Source organism: Ranitomeya variabilis, chromosome 7 (assembly GCF_051348905.1).
Source record: "Ranitomeya variabilis isolate aRanVar5 chromosome 7, aRanVar5.hap1, whole genome shotgun sequence".
NCBI classification, from domain to species: domain Eukaryota; kingdom Metazoa; phylum Chordata; class Amphibia; order Anura; family Dendrobatidae; genus Ranitomeya; species Ranitomeya variabilis.
This window is the reverse complement of record NC_135238.1, coordinates 13,653,114-13,672,840: the sequence shown is the minus strand read 5'-3', so window position 1 is coordinate 13,672,840 and position 19,727 is coordinate 13,653,114. Positions and strand designations below refer to the sequence as shown.

General features: G+C 46.7%; 1 protein-coding gene across 2 annotated transcripts in view; it reads right to left on the bottom strand.

The window, feature by feature from the left end:
- Positions 1 to 753: 753 nt before the first annotated feature.
- Positions 754 to 19,727, bottom strand: part of C7H16orf96 (chromosome 7 C16orf96 homolog) — a 30,776-nt gene continuing 11,802 nt past the window's right edge. For both annotated transcript variants that reach the window (XM_077274158.1, XM_077274159.1), the window contains 11 exons: positions 16,259 to 16,344; positions 16,068 to 16,178; positions 15,887 to 15,961; positions 14,162 to 14,326; positions 12,083 to 12,201; positions 6,861 to 6,923; positions 3,078 to 3,134; positions 2,731 to 2,881; positions 1,357 to 1,450; positions 1,184 to 1,273; positions 754 to 1,104 (listed from right to left, as the gene is read on the bottom strand). In XM_077274158.1, the coding sequence (XP_077130273.1) occupies positions 953 to 1,104; positions 1,184 to 1,273; positions 1,357 to 1,450; positions 2,731 to 2,881; positions 3,078 to 3,134; positions 6,861 to 6,923; positions 12,083 to 12,201; positions 14,162 to 14,326; positions 15,887 to 15,961; positions 16,068 to 16,178; positions 16,259 to 16,344 (1,163 nt within the window). In that variant the 3' untranslated portion in view covers positions 754 to 952. The remainder of the gene's footprint in view (positions 1,105 to 1,183; positions 1,274 to 1,356; positions 1,451 to 2,730; positions 2,882 to 3,077; positions 3,135 to 6,860; positions 6,924 to 12,082; positions 12,202 to 14,161; positions 14,327 to 15,886; positions 15,962 to 16,067; positions 16,179 to 16,258; positions 16,345 to 19,727) is intronic.

Genomic DNA, 19,727 nt, shown 5'->3' with positions numbered 1-19,727 from the left:
TGGAGTCCTGACTGGCAAACTACAGGAATTACAAGGTAGATTTGTCATTCGGGCCTGCAGGAAAGCGACAGCCTAGGCCTTCATTTATTTATATGGTCTTTGTTGCCCTTAGCAACCAGTCACAGCACAGCTTTCATTTAGTAAACTGTTCTGGTGAAATGAAAGCTGCTGTGTGATTGGTCGTTATGGGCCGCTAAGACCATTTTCCTTTTTAGCTAGGTTTGCTAAATGTCCCCTCTTGTGTAATCATGGCCAAATCGCCCACAGGGGCTGACATGGTGTCTGGTACTATGGAGATGGTGGTCACCACCTTGCAAAAATATTAGTAACCTGCACAGAATTGTGTCCAAAGTGTTTTTTGTGAAATTTTAGAATTGGGTTTGGGGTCAGGATGAAGACTGATCAAAAAGCCCGACGACAGGAAGGACGGATATGTTTGCCCCATACCTGACCGGCCATGCGTGACCTGCTTATCTACCCAGTGACCATGACCTGTCTGTCTATGATCAGCGCCGTACATTATCTGTTTATCTACCCAGCGACCATCACCTGTCTGTCTAGGATCAGTGGTGTATAGATCTGCTTATCTACCCAGCGACCATGACCTTGCCCGTCTGGTCAGTGACCTGCTCCTCTGCCGTCCATGAGCTGCCCGTGCCCCCGCGCTAGTGATCAGTGACTTTCTTACCCCCTGTTGGTGCCCGTACACAGTCTTCCCATCAGTGCTGAGGGCCCGTACAGGATCGGCTCATGTGTCAGTGATCGTACGTGACTTTTGTATTGCACGTTTATTACATGACGGGTGATTTCAGGCTTCTTTCATACATGAGTAAAAATAAAGGCTCCGGTTATAAAGTCCTGGGGTGATAGATATATCTGTATATGGAAGTTGAGGCCCAGCAACAGGTGGCAGCAGCAGGTATGGCGTCAGGGGTGAAGGCTTCATCCGTGGTCAGACCGCCTGCTCCTCAGCGTTGTTGGGTTGCTGTAGCACGTTCGTGCCGTCCATGGCGGAGGGCACATAAAACATGGGCTGTGCGGAGTCTGTGGTAGATGACGTCGGTAGTGCGGTGCGGGACGATCGCGCGGAATGACTCGCGGGCCCTGGACGGAGAGAGGTAGAGACTTCTAATGCCCCTGCCCTGTTATTAGGGTTAGTGGCCCTTTAAGCTGCGCTGCTTACGTGAGGTGGGGCTGCTGGAGTTCCTGCAGTGTGGGGTAGCAGAGCGCGCTCTCTCCACTGGGATCCTGTATGGCGGCAGTGGGGTCTTCACTGATGGGGGGGAGAAGTCACCAGTCAGACCAGAGTCGACAATATAAAAGATTAAACAGTTGGTCTGCAGAGCTGACACTCACCGGGGGCGTCCCTCTCCGCATTGTAAGCCGTGTGACTCTTGTCCAGCCGTCCCTTGTACATGACACCGTCAATCCCCATCAGGTCATACTTCGTCTGCGGTGCACAGGGGAAAAGTAACAAAAGGACTCAATCTCTCATATCCATAAAGTTTGTGAACCCTTCAGAATTGTCCTTATTTCTGCTTATATTTGACCTAAAACTACAATTTGATTTTCACGCGTCTTAAAATTAGGAATCAAAATTATTAGACTGGATCATATATATACACTCACCGGCCACTTTATTAGGTACACCATGCTAGTAACGGGTTGGACCCCTTTTGCCTTCAGAACTGCCTCAATTCTTCGTGGCATAGATTCAACAAGGTGCTGGAAGCATTCCTCAGAGAGTTTGGTCCATATTGACATGATGGCATCACACAGTTGCCGCAGATTTGTCGGCTGCACATCCCAAAGATGCTCCATACAAGGCAGGATGGATCCATGCTTTCATGTTGTTTACGCCAAATTCTGACCCTACCATCCGAATGTCGCAGCAGAAATCGAGACTCATCAGACCAAGCAACGTTTTTCCAATCTTCTACTGTCCAATTTCGATGAGCTTGTACAAATTGTAGCCTCAGTTTCCTGTTCTTAGCTGAAAGGAGTGGTACCCGGTGTGGTCTTCTGCTGCTGTAGCCCATCTGCCTCAAAGTTCGACGCACTGTGCGTTCAGAGATGCTCTTAGGCCTACCTTGGTTGTAACGGGTGGCGATTTGAGTCACTGTTGCCTTTCTATCAGCTCGAACCAGTCTGCCCATTCTCCTCTGACCTCTGGCATCAACAAGGCATTTCCGCCCACAGAACTGCCGCTCACTGGATTTTTTTTCTTTTTCGGACCATTCTCTGTAAACCCTAGAGATGGTTGTGCGTGAAAATCCCAGTAGATCAGCAGTTTCTGAAATACTCAGACCAGCCCTTCTGGCACCAACAACCATGCCACGTTCAAAGGCACTCAAATCACCTTTCTTCCCCATACTGATGCTCGGTTTGAACTGCAGGAGATTGTCTTGACCATGTCTACATGCCTAAATGCACTGAGTTGCCGCCATGTGATTGGCTGATTAGAAATTAAGTGTTAACAAGAAGTTGGACAGGTGTACCTAATAAAGTGGCCGGTGAGTGTATATATATATATATATATATATATATATATATATATATATATATATATATATATATATATATATATATATATAATTTTTTTTAATCTACTTTTTAAGATTTTTGTGAAAATCAGATGTAGTTTTAGGCAAAATTTATACGAAAATAAGGAAAATATTGAAGGGTTCACAGACTTTTAAGCAACAGTCTATCTGTGATGTCCACACTTACGTTTTTGTACTGGATTTGCCCGGGGTCTCCGTATGGGAACACCGTGCTGAGGTTTTGGTTGCGCGATGACTTCCGGTGGATTGAGCAGGCGCTGTGGGGTCTCGGGGACTCGCTGTACTGAAGTTCGGGGTCTGACATCTGTAAAGGGTCTCTGAAAAGATGAGTCCGTGAGAACACAGGGTTAATATGATTGGTGGCATAAGTAATCCTCCATAGTCCTGCACACACACAGGTAGGACAGATCTGGTGATCTCCAGCAGGTTGCCGGCCCCCCACCGAGGAGACTGACAAACATTCTCCTGTTCATGTATAGAAATGTGTTCAGCACTGATATCAGACGCACATACCCGGGGGTCTTGTAATCTCTGCTCCGGGGATTCAGAGAACGCACCGTAACCAGGTGTCTGCAGAACAGAGATATTCACAAATGGATATTAGATACATAGATGGGTACTGGGCTCAGTCATGGGTTCAGTAGTGGGGCGAGTACTAGGCTCAGTCATGGGTTCAGTAGTAGGGCGAGTACTAGGCTCAGTCATAGTTTCGGTAGTGGGGTGAGTACTAGGCTCAGTCATAGGATCAGTAGTGGGGCGAGTACTAGGCTCAGTCATAGGATCAGTAGTGGGGCGAATACTAGGCTCAGTCATAGGTTCAGTAGTGGGGCGAGTACTAGGCTCAGTCATAGGTTCAGTAGTGGGGCGAGTACTAGGCTCAGTCATAGGTTCAGTAGTGGGGCGAGTACTAGGCTCAGTCATAGGTTCAGTAGTAGGGCGAGTACTAGGTTCAGTCATAGGTTCAGTAGTGGGGCGAGTACTAGGTTCAGTCGTAGGGCGAGTACTAGGCTCAGTCATAGGTTCAGTAGTAGGGCGAGTACTAGGCTCAGTCATAGGTTCAGTAGTAGGGCGAGTACTAGGCTCAGTCATAGGTTCAGTAGTGGGGCGAGTACTAGGCTCAGTCATAGGTTCAGTAGCGGGGCGAGTACTAGGTTCAGTAGTAGGGCGAGTACTAGGCTCAGTCATAGGTTCAGTTGTAGGGCAAGTGCTAGGTTTAGTAATGGGGCGAGTACTAGGTTCAGTCATAGTTTCAGTAGTAGGGCGAGTACTAGGCTCAGTCATAGGTTCAGTAGTAGGGCGAGTACTAGGCTCAGTCATAGGATCAGTAGTAGGGCGAATACTAGGCTCAGTCATAGGTTCAGTTGTAGGGCAAGTGCTAGGTTTCGTAATGGGGCGAGTACTAGGTTCAGTCATAGGTTCAGTAGTAGGGCGAGTACTAGGCTCAGTCGTGGGTTCAGTAGTAGGGCGAGTACTAGGCTCAGTCATAGGTTCAGTAGCAGGGCGAGTACTAGGCTCAGTCATAGGATCAGTAGTAGGGCGAGTACTAGGCTCAGTCATAGGTTCAGTAGTAGGGCGAGTACTAGGCTCAGTCATAGGTTCAGTAGTGGGGCGAGTACTAGGCTCAGTCATAGGTTCAGTAGTAGGGCGAGTACTAGGCTCAGTCATAGGTTCAGTAGTGGGGCGAGTACTAGGCTCAGTCATGGGTTCAGTAGTAGGGCGAGTACTAGGCTCAGTCATAGGTTCAGTAGTAGGGCGAGTACTAGGTTCAGTCATAGGTTCAGTAGTGGGGCGAGTACTAGGTTCAGTCGTAGGGCGAGTACTAGGCTCAGTCATAGGTTCAGTAGTAGGGCGAGTACTAGGCTCAGTCATAGGTTCAGTAGTAGGGCGAGTACTAGGCTCAGTCATAGGATCAGTAGTAGGGCGAATACTAGGCTCAGTCATAGGTTCAGTTGTAGGGCAAGTGCTAGGTTTAGTAATGGGGCGAGTACTAGGTTCAGTCATAGTTTCAGTAGTGGGGCGAGTACTAGGCTCAGTCATAGGTTCAGTAGTGGGGCGAGTACCAGGCTCAGTCATAGGATCAGTAGTAGGGCGAGTACTAGGCTCAGTCATAGGATCAGTAGTAGGGCGAGTACTAGGCTCAGTCATAGGTTCAGTAGTAGGGCAAGTGCTAGGTTTAGTAGTGGGGCGAGTACTAGGCTCAGTCATAGGTTCAGTAGTGGGGCGAGTACTAGGCTCAGTCATAGGATCAGTAGTAGGGCGAGTACTAGGCTCAGTCATAGGTTCAGTAGTAGGGCGAGTACTAGGCTCAGTCATAGGATCAGTAGTAGGGCGAGTACCAGGCTCAGTCATAGGATCAGTAGTAGGGCGAGTACTAGGCTCAGTCATAGGTTCAGTAGCAGGGCGAGTACTAGGCTCAGTCATAGGATCAGTAGTAGGGCGAGTACTAGGCTCAGTCATAGGTTCAGTAGTAGGGCGAGTACTAGGCTCAGTCATAGGTTCAGTAGTGGGGCGAGTACTAGGCTCAGTCATAGGTTCAGTAGTAGGGCGAGTACTAGGCTCAGTCATAGGTTCAGTAGTGGGGCGAGTACTAGGCTCAGTCATGGGTTCAGTAGTAGGATCAGTAGTGGGGCGAATACTAGGCTCAGTCATAGGTTCAGTAGTGGGGCGAGTACTAGGCTCAGTCATAGGTTCAGTAGTGGGGCGAGTACTAGGCTCAGTCATAGGTTCAGTAGTAGGGCGAGTACTAGGCTCAGTCATAGGTTCAGTAGTAGGGCGAGTACTAGGTTCAGTCATAGGTTCAGTAGTGGGGCGAGTACTAGGTTCAGTCGTAGGGCGAGTACTAGGCTCAGTCATAGGTTCAGTAGTAGGGCGAGTACTAGGCTCAGTCATAGGTTCAGTAGTAGGGCGAGTACTAGGCTCAGTCATAGGTTCAGTAGTGGGGCGAGTACTAGGCTCAGTCATAGGTTCAGTAGCGGGGCGAGTACTAGGTTCAGTAGTAGGGCGAGTACTAGGCTCAGTCATAGGTTCAGTTGTAGGGCAAGTGCTAGGTTTAGTAATGGGGCGAGTACTAGGTTCAGTCATAGTTTCAGTAGTAGGGCGAGTACTAGGCTCAGTCATAGGTTCAGTAGTAGGGCGAGTACTAGGCTCAGTCATAGGATCAGTAGTAGGGCGAATACTAGGCTCAGTCATAGGTTCAGTTGTAGGGCAAGTGCTAGGTTTCGTAATGGGGCGAGTACTAGGTTCAGTCATAGGTTCAGTAGTAGGGCGAGTACTAGGCTCAGTCGTGGGTTCAGTAGTAGGGCGAGTACTAGGCTCAGTCATAGGTTCAGTAGTAGGGCGAGTACTAGGCTCAGTCATAGGTTCAGTAGTGGGGCGAGTACTAGGCTCAGTCATAGGTTCAGTAGTAGGGCGAGTACTAGGCTCAGTCATAGGTTCAGTAGTGGGGCGAGTACTAGGCTCAGTCATGGGTTCAGTAGTAGGGCGAGTACTAGGCTCAGTCATAGGTTCAGTAGTAGGGCGAGTACTAGGTTCAGTCATAGGTTCAGTAGTGGGGCGAGTACTAGGTTCAGTCGTAGGGCGAGTACTAGGCTCAGTCATAGGTTCAGTAGTAGGGCGAGTACTAGGCTCAGTCATAGGTTCAGTAGTAGGGCGAGTACTAGGCTCAGTCATAGGATCAGTAGTAGGGCGAATACTAGGCTCAGTCATAGGTTCAGTTGTAGGGCAAGTGCTAGGTTTAGTAATGGGACGAGTACTAGGTTCAGTCATAGTTTCAGTAGTGGGGCGAGTACTAGGCTCAGTCATAGGTTCAGTAGTGGGGCGAGTACCAGGCTCAGTCATAGGATCAGTAGTAGGGCGAGTACTAGGCTCAGTCATAGGATCAGTAGTAGGGCGAGTACTAGGCTCAGTCATAGGTTCAGTAGTAGGGCAAGTGCTAGGTTTAGTAGTGGGGCGAGTACTAGGCTCAGTCATAGGTTCAGTAGTGGGGCGGGTACTAGGCTCAGTCATAGGATCAGTAGTAGGGCGAGTACTAGGCTCAGTCATAGGTTCAGTAGTAGGGCGAGTACTAGGCTCAGTCATAGGATCAGTAGTAGGGCGAGTACTAGGCTCAGTCATAGGTTCAGTAGTAGGGCGAGTACTAGGCTCAGTCATAGGTTCAGTAGTGGGGCGAGTACTAGGTTCAGTCGTAGGGCGAGTACTAGGCTCAGTCATAGGTTCAGTAGTGGGGCGAGTACTAGGTTCAGTCGTAGGGCGAGTACTAGGCTCAGTCATAGGTTCAGTAGCGGGGCGAGTACTCACGGTGCGATTGCCATGGTTACAGGACGGTCACATGAGATGCACTTGACTCTCTCGAACAGTTTCCTGTGAATACACAATGTTTTTTTTTTTTTAAATTCGTTTATTAATGCAGAATAAATCAAACGATACACACATTTGCATTTGTTACTATTGGTTACAACATGAAATACAAATTATTACAGTGCAACATCACGTCTCGGTACCGTTACACAAAACGATTTACCAACGATCACAACCAGCGATACGACCTGGCCGTCATCGTTGGTAAGTCGTTGTGTGGTCGCTGGGGAGCTGTCACACAGACAGCTCTCCAGCGACCAACGATGCCGAAGTCCCCGGGTAACCAGGGTAAACATCGGGTTACTAAGCGCAGGGCCGCGCTTAGTAACCCGATGTTTACCCTGGTTACCATCGTAAATGTAAAAAAAAAAAAACAGTACATACTCACATTCCGGTGTCCGTCAGGTCCCTAGCCGTCTGCTTCCCGCTCTGACTGAGTGCCGCCGTAAAGTGAAAGCAGAGCACAACGGTGACGTCACCGCTGTGCTCTGCTCTTACTTTACGGCCGGCAGTCAGTCAGTGCGGGAAGCAGACGGCTAGGGACCTGACGGACACCGGAATGTGAGTATGTACGTTTTTTTTTTTTTTTACATTTACGATGGTAACCAGGGTAAACATCGGGTTACTAAGCGCAGCCCTGCGCTTAGTAACCCGATGTTTACCCTGGTTACAAGTGAACGCATCGCTGGATCGGTGTCACACACACCGATCCAGCGATGACAGCGGGAGATCCAGCGACGAAAAAGTTCCGAACGATCTGCTACGACGTACGATTCTCAGCAGGGTCCCTGATCGCTGCTGCGTGTCAGACACAGCGATATCGTATGGATATCGCTGGAACGTCACGGATCGTACCGTCGTAGCGACAAAAGTGCCACTGTGTGACAGTACCCTAAGTAATGCAAGAATAGCAAACTGTGTATGTCAAATCACTAGTACTTATAAACTACCTATTATAGAACATTAACTACTTTTAACTACCAATAGTAAGTCGCCAAAGAAAATTCTACATCAATCTCGCCCCTTAAGCGATGCCCCCGAAATCATAAATCCAATACATAAGTGTTAAATTGTAAATTAGTGTGATCTATAGAGTATGATGTGAAGAATTCCATCTACCCCAAATCTTCTCAAATTGACCTGGGCGTCCTCTGTTTTGGTACAACGTTCTTTCATATGGAATAATCGAGTTTACTAATTCCACCCAAGCTCTGAGAGACGGGGGAGAACCACCCATCCACCTTAACGCTAGCACCTTCCGTGCCATAAAAAGTGCCTCTCGTAGAAAAATCCCAGTATAATGACCCCAGGTTTCCACATCCCACACTCCGAATAAACAGGTCAATGGCTCAAGTGGGACCGGAATCGACCATAAGGATGTTAGTAATGTCGTTACCTCTTTCCAATAATGAAAAATTACAGGGCACTTCCAAATCATGTGGATGAAATCTGCATCACGAGTATGACACCTTAGGCAATCTGATGAATGGAGGCGACCCATTTTAAAGAGTCGTGTCGGGGTCAAATAAGACTGATATATAATATATAATTGAGTCATCCTATTGTTAATCGAAGGGGAGACTTTAGTTGGAGATTCCAGAATATCATCCCATTCCTCTCCCAATACATCGGGAAGAAGAGCCTCCCACTTTCCCTTGATAGAATTCATGGCAGACCCAACTCCCTGGGACAACAAATATGTCTATAAAGAGGATATGAGTCCTTGAGGACCCTGTGATTTGAGAATGCCTATCAAAGGCAAAGATGAAATAGCCCGACTTGTACCTATATTCCGCATGTGTGATTGGAAAGCTGATCTTAATTGTAAATAACGGAAGAATTGAGATCTCAGGATATTATAAGTATTCTGTAAGTGTTCAAAGGATATAAAGACCCCTTGGTCATATATGTCGCTGATCGAGAGAACACCGCACGAAACCCAATATTCGGTAGGTGGATGGTTCAGCAACTGCGGGAGATAACCATTATTCCACAATGGCATTTCAGCCACTATATCTACAAATCTGATGATTTTTTTAATTTGCCTCCATATTAATCTTGCCAACTTAATTAATCTTATACGCATTGCCAGAGCCTCTATCGCAAGGGCAAAGAGAACCGGGGATAGAGGACACCCCTGACGGGTTCCCCTATGTAAGGTTAAAAGGTTCAGAGATGGAATTGTTCACAATTATACGCGCCCTGGGATTCTTATAGAGTATACCTATCCCTCTCAAGAATTTATCCCCAAAACCGTATTTATGCAGACAGGCAGAGAGAAAAGGCCATTCAAGAGAATCAAATGCCTTGGCCGTATCCAGCGACGCCAATGCCCAATTATTATCCAATTCTAGAGAACTATATTGAACCCGCCTGATATTAATGGAGGTACTCTTCCCAGGCATAAAACCAGTCTGGTCTGGATGTATAAGGTCTAGTACAATCGTGTTCAACCTAGTAGCCAAAATTTTGGTGAAAATTTTATAATCTACGTTTACCAGTGATATGGGGCGATACGACCCACATTCCAAGAGGTCCTTCCCTTCCTTCTTAAGCACTATAATATTTGCATCATAAAATATTTCAGGCATGGATCCTCCCTCCCATAGTCCCTGGAGCACCTTCAATAAGAGTGGTGCCAGTTTGTCCCGGTATTTCTTGTAGAATTCAATGGGAAACCCGTCAGGCCCAGGGGCTTTGCCATATCTGTCATAGCCTGCTCTAGAATACACAATGTTTGATAAGTGCTACCCGGCAGATTTCCCGTCACGATATAAAGGCACCGGCTGTCACAAAGGTTAGGATTTTGGTGGGTCTGTGAGTGTCAGTTTCGCCGATCCCCTGGCTTCATCTACACCCGGTGTCAGTCTTAGAATTCCCTTCATGCTCAGAATGAACAGTTACAGGGCGCCCCCTGCTGGACAGCGCCTCGGTGCAGGGGCCCGTGAATATGCAGCGCCCCAGAGTCCTGGTCGTTGCAGTACTGATGCTCCGCCGCTAAGGGGGGCTATGGTACGTCTGATGGCACTGAAGGAGTTCACCTGACCAGGTATCACAGACACCAATACACTTCACATATATCCCAAACAATAGCCTATATCACAGGCACTTCCAAAGCAAAACAAATATCCAAAAAATAGAACAAAAGCGGAAGCTTTATGCCAATTAAAAAGAAGAATTTTATTAATAACTCATTAAAAATTCTAGTAAAGTCCAAATGACATACAGTGGAGAAACATAAGACAGAAAATATACTGTCTGCTGTAGGAATACATATATAAATACACCTATTCAACATAAAGTGTTCCCTAATAGATAAAGCCCAATAAAGACAAACAATGTCTATAGATAGTTCAAGCAAATAATAGCCAATGCTAAAATGCATAATCCATAATATGGGCTAAATGGAAATGCACGGGTCAGTGCTGCATGTCATATATACACTGGGGCTACCGAATGCACTTATACATAAATTAATATATTGGCCACATAGTAGTGCTCAAATATAGGGCATAGTATAGGATATAAAGGTTGGTGCCACTATGTATATCAGTCTGCTGACCACATGCTAGATGATATACAGACATAAAACATAAGGGGAAGTGCAGATATGTTTACCTGTAACAGCAGAGCAGTAAATATACTGATATACATAGTGGCACCAACCTTTATATCCTATACTATGCCCTATATTTGAGCACTACTATGTGGCCAATATATTAATTTATGTATAAGTGCATTCGGTAGCCCCAGTGTATATATGACATGCAGCACTGACCCGTGCATTTCCATTTAGCCCATATTATGGATTATGCATTTTAGCATTGGCTATTATTTGCTTGAACTATCTATAGACATTGTTTGTCTTTATTGGGCTTTATCTATTAGGGAACACTTTATGTTGAATAGGTGTATTTATATATGTATTCCTACAGCAGACAGTATATTTTCTGTCTTATGTTTCTCCACTGTATGTCATTTGGACTTTACTAGAATTTTTAATGAGTTATTAATAAAATTCTTCTTTTTAATTGGCATAAAGCTTCCGCTTTTGTTCTATTTTTTGGATATTTCAATACACTTCACAGTCTGGCCTCCAGGGGGAGCTAAGGGTGCTATGTATTAGGCCACTCCTCACAGTCTGGTAAAACTGGGGGTTAGACAGGAAGTTAGTGAGAAGCTGACTGGGAATCGAACAGGCAACATCCTGTGGCAGAGGGTGTTGCGGGGAGAGACTCAGGGGGGTCCCTGTCAGGGGTGGGATCCTGACAGAGGCCTAGCGAACAGAGAGAACGTTACGGGACCGTGCCTGCACGAGATAGCGGCGGTGCCCTAAGAAAGGACAAGAAGCGAGGTTTATTGTGCTGAGTGAGAAACGAGATCAACGCAACAAGGAGAATACCAGTAGGAGTCGTGCTGTAAGACGAGGCAACATCCTACTGAGGCGCAAACAACCGGTGGCCGGAACGCCGAGGAAGTATTGAGCTCCAGGCCAAACTTCAAACCTACGGCAGGACAGTCAGTTATAGGCGGGCTGTCTCACTCAAATCACCTAAGAAGACACAGGGGGCAACAACAGGAGAGGGGCGACACTAGGGTCCAGGAAGAGCTCCGAGCCTACCCGTCATACGGGTGCGTCCTAACCATAGCATCTGGGGGACGAAGAAGAACATCAGAATCGAGTTGTGAGGGAACACGAGAAACAGACACAACAGTTGTGGGGACTATCCCGTAAGCACAGCAGGGGAGGCCCACAACACATAGCGCTAGAAGGTAGGCACAGATTTCCACCTGCAAAGGGAACTCTGGAGGTGCCATCAGACCGGCCGGACTCAAACAGCCCGGTTAACCGTATTCCGGACTGAGGATCCTGAAGCCTTCAGTAAAGAGGTAAAGAGACTGCAACCTGGTGTCCTCGTTATTTACTGCGGCCTGCACCGCACCATAATATCATCACTACACCTTCCACCTTCATTGTACGCCCCCCAGCAGGGTCACGGACCGGGTCCAGCCACCGTGACAACCCCAGAGCAGAGACTCAGAGGCCCGGTACCGGGTACCCCTCGGCCCTGCGGCAGTGGGGGCGCTACAAATATGATTCTGCTTTATGTCAATTCTACTCTCAATCATTGGGGAGCGTGAAACATGCGCGCACCACTCACTTCCTGAAGCCCGCTGCCCCATCTGGATCGAAGGTCTGGCTGGAGCTGAGATGCTTCTTCAGGAATTTCCAGAGCTCCTCTAGGTCCTTGTGAACAGAGTCCAAATCCGACCGGCTCAACTAGAAGATGCACAAAATGCTTTAATCAAATGGAATGAACAGGCTGCTCAGCAGCACAGAGTATTTCAGGAGATGAATGTGTTAGAGATAACAGTGTTTGCCTCTATCCCTGGGCCACTATCTCCTGTGGACTCCTGATCGGGTCTTTTGTGTTTCCTAGCGATGATGATTGCTTAGCCAGGAACAAAGGTCTTAGAGCCCAGGGCTCTGGTGCGAGGACAAGGCGCTGGTGAGAGGACAGGGTTCTGGTGCGAGGACAAGGCGCTGGTGAGAGGACAGGGTTCTGGTGAGAGGACAAGGCGCTGGTGAGAGGACAAGGTGCTGGTGAGAGCACAGGGTGCTGGTGCGAGGACAAGGCGCTGGTGAGAGGATAGGGCTCTGGTGAGAGGATAGGGCTCTGGTGCGAGGACAAGGCGCTGGTGAGAGGACAGGGTTCTGGTGCGAGGACAAGGCGCTGGTGAGAGGACAGGGTTCTGGTGAGAGTACAAGGCGCTGGTGAGAGGGACAAGGCGCTGGTGCGAGGACAGGGCTCTGGTGCGAGGACAAGGCGCTGGTGAGAGGACAGGGTTCTGGTGCGAGGACAAGGCGCTGGTGAGAGGACAGGGTTCTGGTGAGAGTACAAGGCGCTGGTGAGAGGGACAAGGCGCTGGTGCGAGGACAGGGCTCTGGTGCGAGGACAAGGCGCTGGTGAGAGGATAGGGCTCTGGTGCGAGGACAGGGCGCTGGTGAGAGGACAAGGCGCGGGTGAGAGGAAAGGGCACTGGTGCGAGGACAGGGTGCTAGTGAGAGGATGGCGTTGGTACGAGGATAAGGCATTGGGAGGACGGGGCGCTGGTGGGAGCACAGGACAATGGTGACAGGAGAAGGTGCTGGTGAGAGCCCAGGGTGCTGGTGGCAGCACAGGGCTCTGGTGCCAGGGCATGGCATGGTGAGAGCACAGGGTACTGGTGCGAGGACAAGGTGCTGGTGTGAGGGCAAGGCGCTGGTGAGAGGGTAGGGCGCTGGGGCAAGGCCTTGGTGAGAGGACAGGGCGCTGGTGCGAGGACAAGGCACTGGTGAGAGGGCAGGGCGCGGATGAGAGGACGAGGCGCTGGTGAGAGGACAAGGCGCTGGTGCGAGGGCAGGTTGCTAGTGAGAGGATGGCGCTGGTACAAGGAGGACAAGGCGTTGGGAGGACAGGGCGCTGGTGCGAGGACAAGGTGCTGGTGGGAGCACAGGACAATGGTGACAGGACAAGGTGCTGGTGAGAGCCCAGGGTGCTGGTGGCAGCACAGGGCTCTGGTGCCAGGGCATGGCATGGTGAGAGCACAGGGTACTGGTGCGAGGACAAGGTGCTGGTGTGAGGGCAAGGCGCTGGTGAGAGGGTAGGGCGCTGGGGCAAGGCCTTGGTGAGAGGACGAGGCGCTGGTGCGAGGACAAGGCGCTGGTGCGAGGGCAGGTTGCTAGTGAGAGGATGGCGCTGGTACAAGGAGGACAAGGCGTTGGGAGGACAGAGCGCTGGTGCGAGGACAAGGTGCTGGTGAGAGCACAGGGTGCTGGTGGGAGCACAGGGCTGTGGTGCGAGGGCACTGCATGGTGAGAGCATAGGCCTCTGGTTCAATGGCACAGCGCCAACCGACGGCTTCTCAGTAATGCGTATTGTAAGGGGCTGATTGTTTCTGATGTCATGCCTAGAGTTGAGCTAATATGTTCGGTAAAAGATTGCCGAATCCAAATGTGCCATGTTCCTACCATATTTGTACCATATTCGTGCCAAATTTATGTTTTGATGATCGGTTCCGAACATACTGCATTCCTTAATTTATACTCCTATTGACTCCAATAACGCAAAAACTATATTCGGCGCCGATCATAATCGGAACAAGACTTTCAAAGATTTGCTAAACTCTAGTCATGGCGGCCCTGTTAATCTCCCACAATGCACCACAGGGCTGTGCACAGCGGCTGTGTATACTGTTACCTTGGCCTCTAGCCCGGCCAGGAGCTTGGCCAGCATGTTCTGCCACTCCGACTCCTGCACCGCCAGTTTCTTGATCAAAGCCTCCAGCACGGCATTAACCTCGCTGATCGCGGCCTCCAGGTCTGCACGGCCCACCAGTGTCTCCAGCGCCCGCCTGTCCGCCTTCTGTAAATAAGACTCTGACGTCACCCAAGTCTCTCGCAGTTCTCGTGTGACTGGAGCATAAGAGGCTATGTGTGGTGAACCCGGGTCCCAACATAACTTCCGAACCGGGAGCCCTCACACCACGTCTCGTGTAAAAGCCAGGCCCCCTCACACCACGGCTCTTGTACAATCCGGGGCTCCTCACACCACATCCCATGTACAATCCAGGCCCCATCACACCACGTCTCGTGTAAAAGCCAGGCCCCCTCACACCACATGTCATGTAAAAGCCAGGCCCCCTCACACCACATCTCATGTAAAAGCCAGGCCCCCTCACACCACGGCTCTTGTACAATCCGGGGCCCCTCACACCACGTCTCGTGTACAATCCAGGGCCCCTCACACCACGTCTCATGTACAATCATGGCCCCCTCACACCACGTCTCATGTACAATCTGGGCCCCCTCACACCACGTCTCATGTACAATCCAGGGCCCCATCACACCACGTCTCATGTACAATCCAGGGCCCCATCACACCACGTCTCATGTACAATCTGGGCCCCCTCACACCACGTCTCATGTACAATCAGGGCCCCCTCACACCACGTCTCATGTACAATCCAGGCCCCATCACACCACGTCTCATGTACAATCCAGGGCCCCATCACACCACGTCTCATGTACAATCCGGACCCCCTCACACCACGTCTCATGTACAATCTGGGGCCCCTCACACCACGTCTCATGTACAATCCAGGGCCCCATCACACCACGTCTCATGTACAATCCAGGGCCCCATCACACCACGTCTCATGTACAATCTGGGCCCCCTCACACCACGTCTCATGTACAATCCGGGCCCCCTCACACCACATCTCATGTACAATCCGGGCCCCATCACACCACGTCTCATGTACAATCCGGGGCCCCATCACACCACGTCTCATCTACAATCCAGGCCCCCTCACACCACGTCTCATGTACAATCCGGACCCCCTCACACCACGTCTCATGTACAATCCAGGGCCCCTCATACCAAGCCTCATGTACAATCCAGGCCCCCTCACAGCACGTCTCTTGTACAATCTGGGCCCCCTCACACCACGTCTCATGTACAATCCAGGGCCCCTCACACCACGTCTCATGTACAATCCAGGGCCCCCTCACACCACGTCTCATGTACAATCCAGGCCCCCTCACAGCACGTCTCTTGTACAATCTGGGCCCCCTCACACCACGTCTCATGTACAATCCAGGGCCCCTCACACCACGTCTCATGTACAATCTGGGCCCCCTCACACCACGTCTCATGTACAATCCGGGCCCCCTCACACCACGTCTCATGTACAATCCAGGGCCCCTCACACCACGTCTCATGTACAATCCGGGGCCCCTCACACCACGTCTCATGTACAATCCGGGGCCCCTCACACCACGTCTCATGTACAATCCGGGGCCCCTCACACCACGTCTCATGTACAATCTGGGACCCTTCACAGCACGTCCCATGTACAATCTGGGGCCACTCACACCATGTCCCTTGTATAATCCGGGACCCCTGTGATAGATACACATGTACCAGATTCAGCTCCAACATGAAATCCGCCTGATCCAACTTTTTCTTCTCCAGCTCATCAATCTGACTCTGAAGGGTCTGTAAGGAGAGGTATCACACGTGATGGATTAGATACGCGGCTCAGCAGACGTTTCCCTCTCACATCCCACAACCATGAATAACACCGTCTGCTGCGCTCCCTCACCGCGGTCTCGGACAGATCTGCTGCCAACTTGTCAGTCTTACTATCCAGTCGTTGTAGCGCCATATTAAGATCATGGAGTCCACTCTTCAGGGCGCTCAAGTCAACCTTGTCCTGAAAGTGAGGAAAATGTAATGGAAGATTGATCGAGCCGCAGCGGAAACATCACTGTCCGAGGCCTCACAAGACGTCACCTTCCGATTCTCAGCGAAGAGAGTGTCCACATCCTGCCGGACGCTCCGTAACTGCTGGAGCAAATCTTCAGGAATACGGTTCTTACCTGCAATCAGAGTACATAGGGGCAGTATTATAGTAGTTATATTCCTGTACATAGGAGCAGTATTATAGTAGTTATATTCTTGTACATAGGGGCAGTATTATAGTAGTTATATTCTTGTACATAGGGGCAGTATTATAGCAGTTATATTCTTGTATATAGGAGCAGTATTATAGTAGTTATATTCTTGTACATAGGAGCAGTATTATAGTAGTTATATTCTTGTACATATGGGCAGTATTATAGTAGTTATATTCTTGTACATAGGAGCAGTATTATAGTAGTTATATTCTTGTACATAGGAGCAGTATTATAGTAGTTATATTCTTGTACATAGGGAGTAGTATTATAGTAGTTATATTCTTGTACATAGGGGCAGTATTATAGCAGTTATATTCTTGTACATAGGAGCAGTATTATAGTAGTTATATTCTTGTACATAGGGAGTAGTATTATAGTAGTTATATTCTTGTACATAGGGAGAAGTATTATAGTAGTTATATTCTTGTACATAGGGGCAGTATTATAGTAGTTATGTTCTTGTACATAGGAGCAGTATTATAGTAGTTATATTCTTGTACATAGGAGCAGTATTATAGTAGTTATATTCTTGTACATAGGAACAGTATTATAGTAGTTATATTCTTGTACATAGGGGCAGTATTATAGTAGTTATATTCTTGCACATAGGGGCAGTATTATAGTAGTTATATTCTTGCACATAGGGGCAGTATTATAGCAGTTATATTCTTGCACATAGGGGCAGTATTATAGCAGTTATATTCTTGCACATAGGGGCAGTATTATAGGAGTTATATTCTTGCACATAGGGGCAGTATTATAGTAGTTATATTCTTGTACATAGGGGGCAGTATTATAGTAGATATATTCTTGTACATAGGGGCAGTATTATAGTAGTTATATTCTTGTACATAGGAGCAGTATTATAGTAGTTATATTCTTGTACATAGGAGCAGTATTATAGTAGTTATATTCTTGTACATAGGAGCAGTATTATAGTAGTTATATTCTTGTACACAGGGGCAGTATTATAGTAGTTATATTCTTGTACATAGGGACAGTATTATAGTAGTTATATTCTTGTACATAGGAGCAGTATTATAGTAGTTATATTCTTGTACATGGGGCAGTATTATAGTAGTTATATTCTTGTACACAGGGGCAGTATTATAGTAGTTATATTCTTGTACATAGGGGCAGTATTATAGTAGTTATATTCTTGTACATAGGAGCAGTATTATAGTAGTTATATTCTTGTACATAGGGGCAGTATTATAGTAGTTATATTCTTGTACATAGGAGCAGTATTATAGTAGTTATATTCTTGTACACAGGGGCAGTATTATAGTAGTTATATTCTTGTACATAGGGGCAGTATTATAGTAGTTATATTCTTGTACATAGGAGCAGTATTATAGTAGTTATATTCTTGTACATAGGAGCAGTATTATAATAGTTACGGTATATTCTTGCACATAGGGGCAGTATTATAGTAGTTATATTCTTGTACACAGGGGCAGTATTATAGTAGTTATATTCTTGTACACAGGAGCAGTATTATAGTAGTTATATTCTTGTACACAGGAGCAGTATTATAGTAGTTATATTCTTGTACACAGGAGCAGTATTATAGTAGTTATATCCTTGTACATAGGAGCAGTATTATAGTAGTTATATTCTTGTACATAGGAGCAGTATTATAGTAGTTATATTCTTGTACATAGGGGCAGTATTATAGCAGTTATATTCTTGTACATAGGGGCAGTATTATAGTAGTTATATTCTTGTACATAGGAGCAGTATTATAGTAGTTATATTCTTGTACATAGGGAGCAGTATTATAGTAGTTATATTCTTGTACATAGGGAGAAGTATTATAGTAGTTATATTCTTGTACATAGGAACAGTATTATAGTAGTTATATTCTTGTACATAGGGGCAGTATTATAGCAGTTATATTCTTGCACATAGGGGCAGTATTATAGGAGTTATATTCTTGCACATAGGGGCAGTATTATAGCAGTTATATTCTTGCACATAGGGGCAGTATTATAGCAGTTATATTCTTGCACATAGGGGCAGTATTATAGCAGTTATATTCTTGCACATAGGGGCAGTATTATAGCAGTTATATTCTTGTACATAGGGGCAGTATTATAGTAGTTATATTCTTGTACATAGGGGCAGTATTATAGTAGTTATATTCTTGTACATAGGAGCAGTATTATAGTAGTTATATTCTTGTACATAGGGAGCAGTATTATAGTAGTAATATTCTTGTACATAGGGGGCAGTATTATAGGAGTTATATTCTTGCACATAGGGGCAGTATTATAGTAGTTATATTCTTGTACATAGGGGGCAGTATTATAGTAGTTATATTCTTGTACATAGGGGCAGTATTACAGTAGTTATATTCTTGTACATAGGAGCAGTATTATAGTAGTTATATTCTTGTACATAGGGAGCAGTATTATAGTAGTAATATTCTTGTACATAGGGGCAGTATTATAGTAGATATATTCTTGTACATAGGGGCAGTATTATAGTAGACATATTCTTGTACATAGGGAGCAGTATTATAGTAGTTATATTCTTGTACATAGGAGCAGTATTATAGTAGTTATATTCTTGTACATAGGGGCAGTATTATAGTAGTTATATTCTTGTACATACGAGCAGTATTATAGTAGTTATATTCTTGTACATAGGGGGCAGTATTATAGTAGTTATATTCTTGTACATAGGGGCAGTATTACAGTAGTTATATTCTTGTACATAGGAGCAGTATTATAGTAGTTATATTCTTGTACATAGGGAGCAGTATTATAGTAGTAATATTCTTGTACATAGGGGCAGTATTATAGTAGATATATTCTTGTACATAGGGGCAGTATTATAGTAGACATATTCTTGTACATAGGGAGCAGTATTATAGTAGTTATATTCTTGTACATAGGAGCAGTATTATAGTAGTTATATTCTTGTACATAGGGGCAGTATTATAGTAGTTATATTCTTGTACATACGAGCAGTATTATAGTAGTTATATTCTTGTACATAGGGGCAGTATTATAGTAGTTATATATTTGTACATAGGGGCAGTATTATAGCAGTTATATTCTTGTACATAGGGGCAGTATTATAGTAGTTATATTCTTGTACATAGGAGCAGTATTATAGTAGTTATATTCTTGTACATAGGGAGCAGTATTATAGTAGTTATATTCTTGTACATAGGGAGAAGTATTATAGTAGTTATATTCTTGTACATAGGAACAGTATTATAGTAGTTATATTCTTGTACACAGGAGCAGTATTATAGTAGTTATATTCTTGTACACAGGAGCAGTATTATAGTAGTT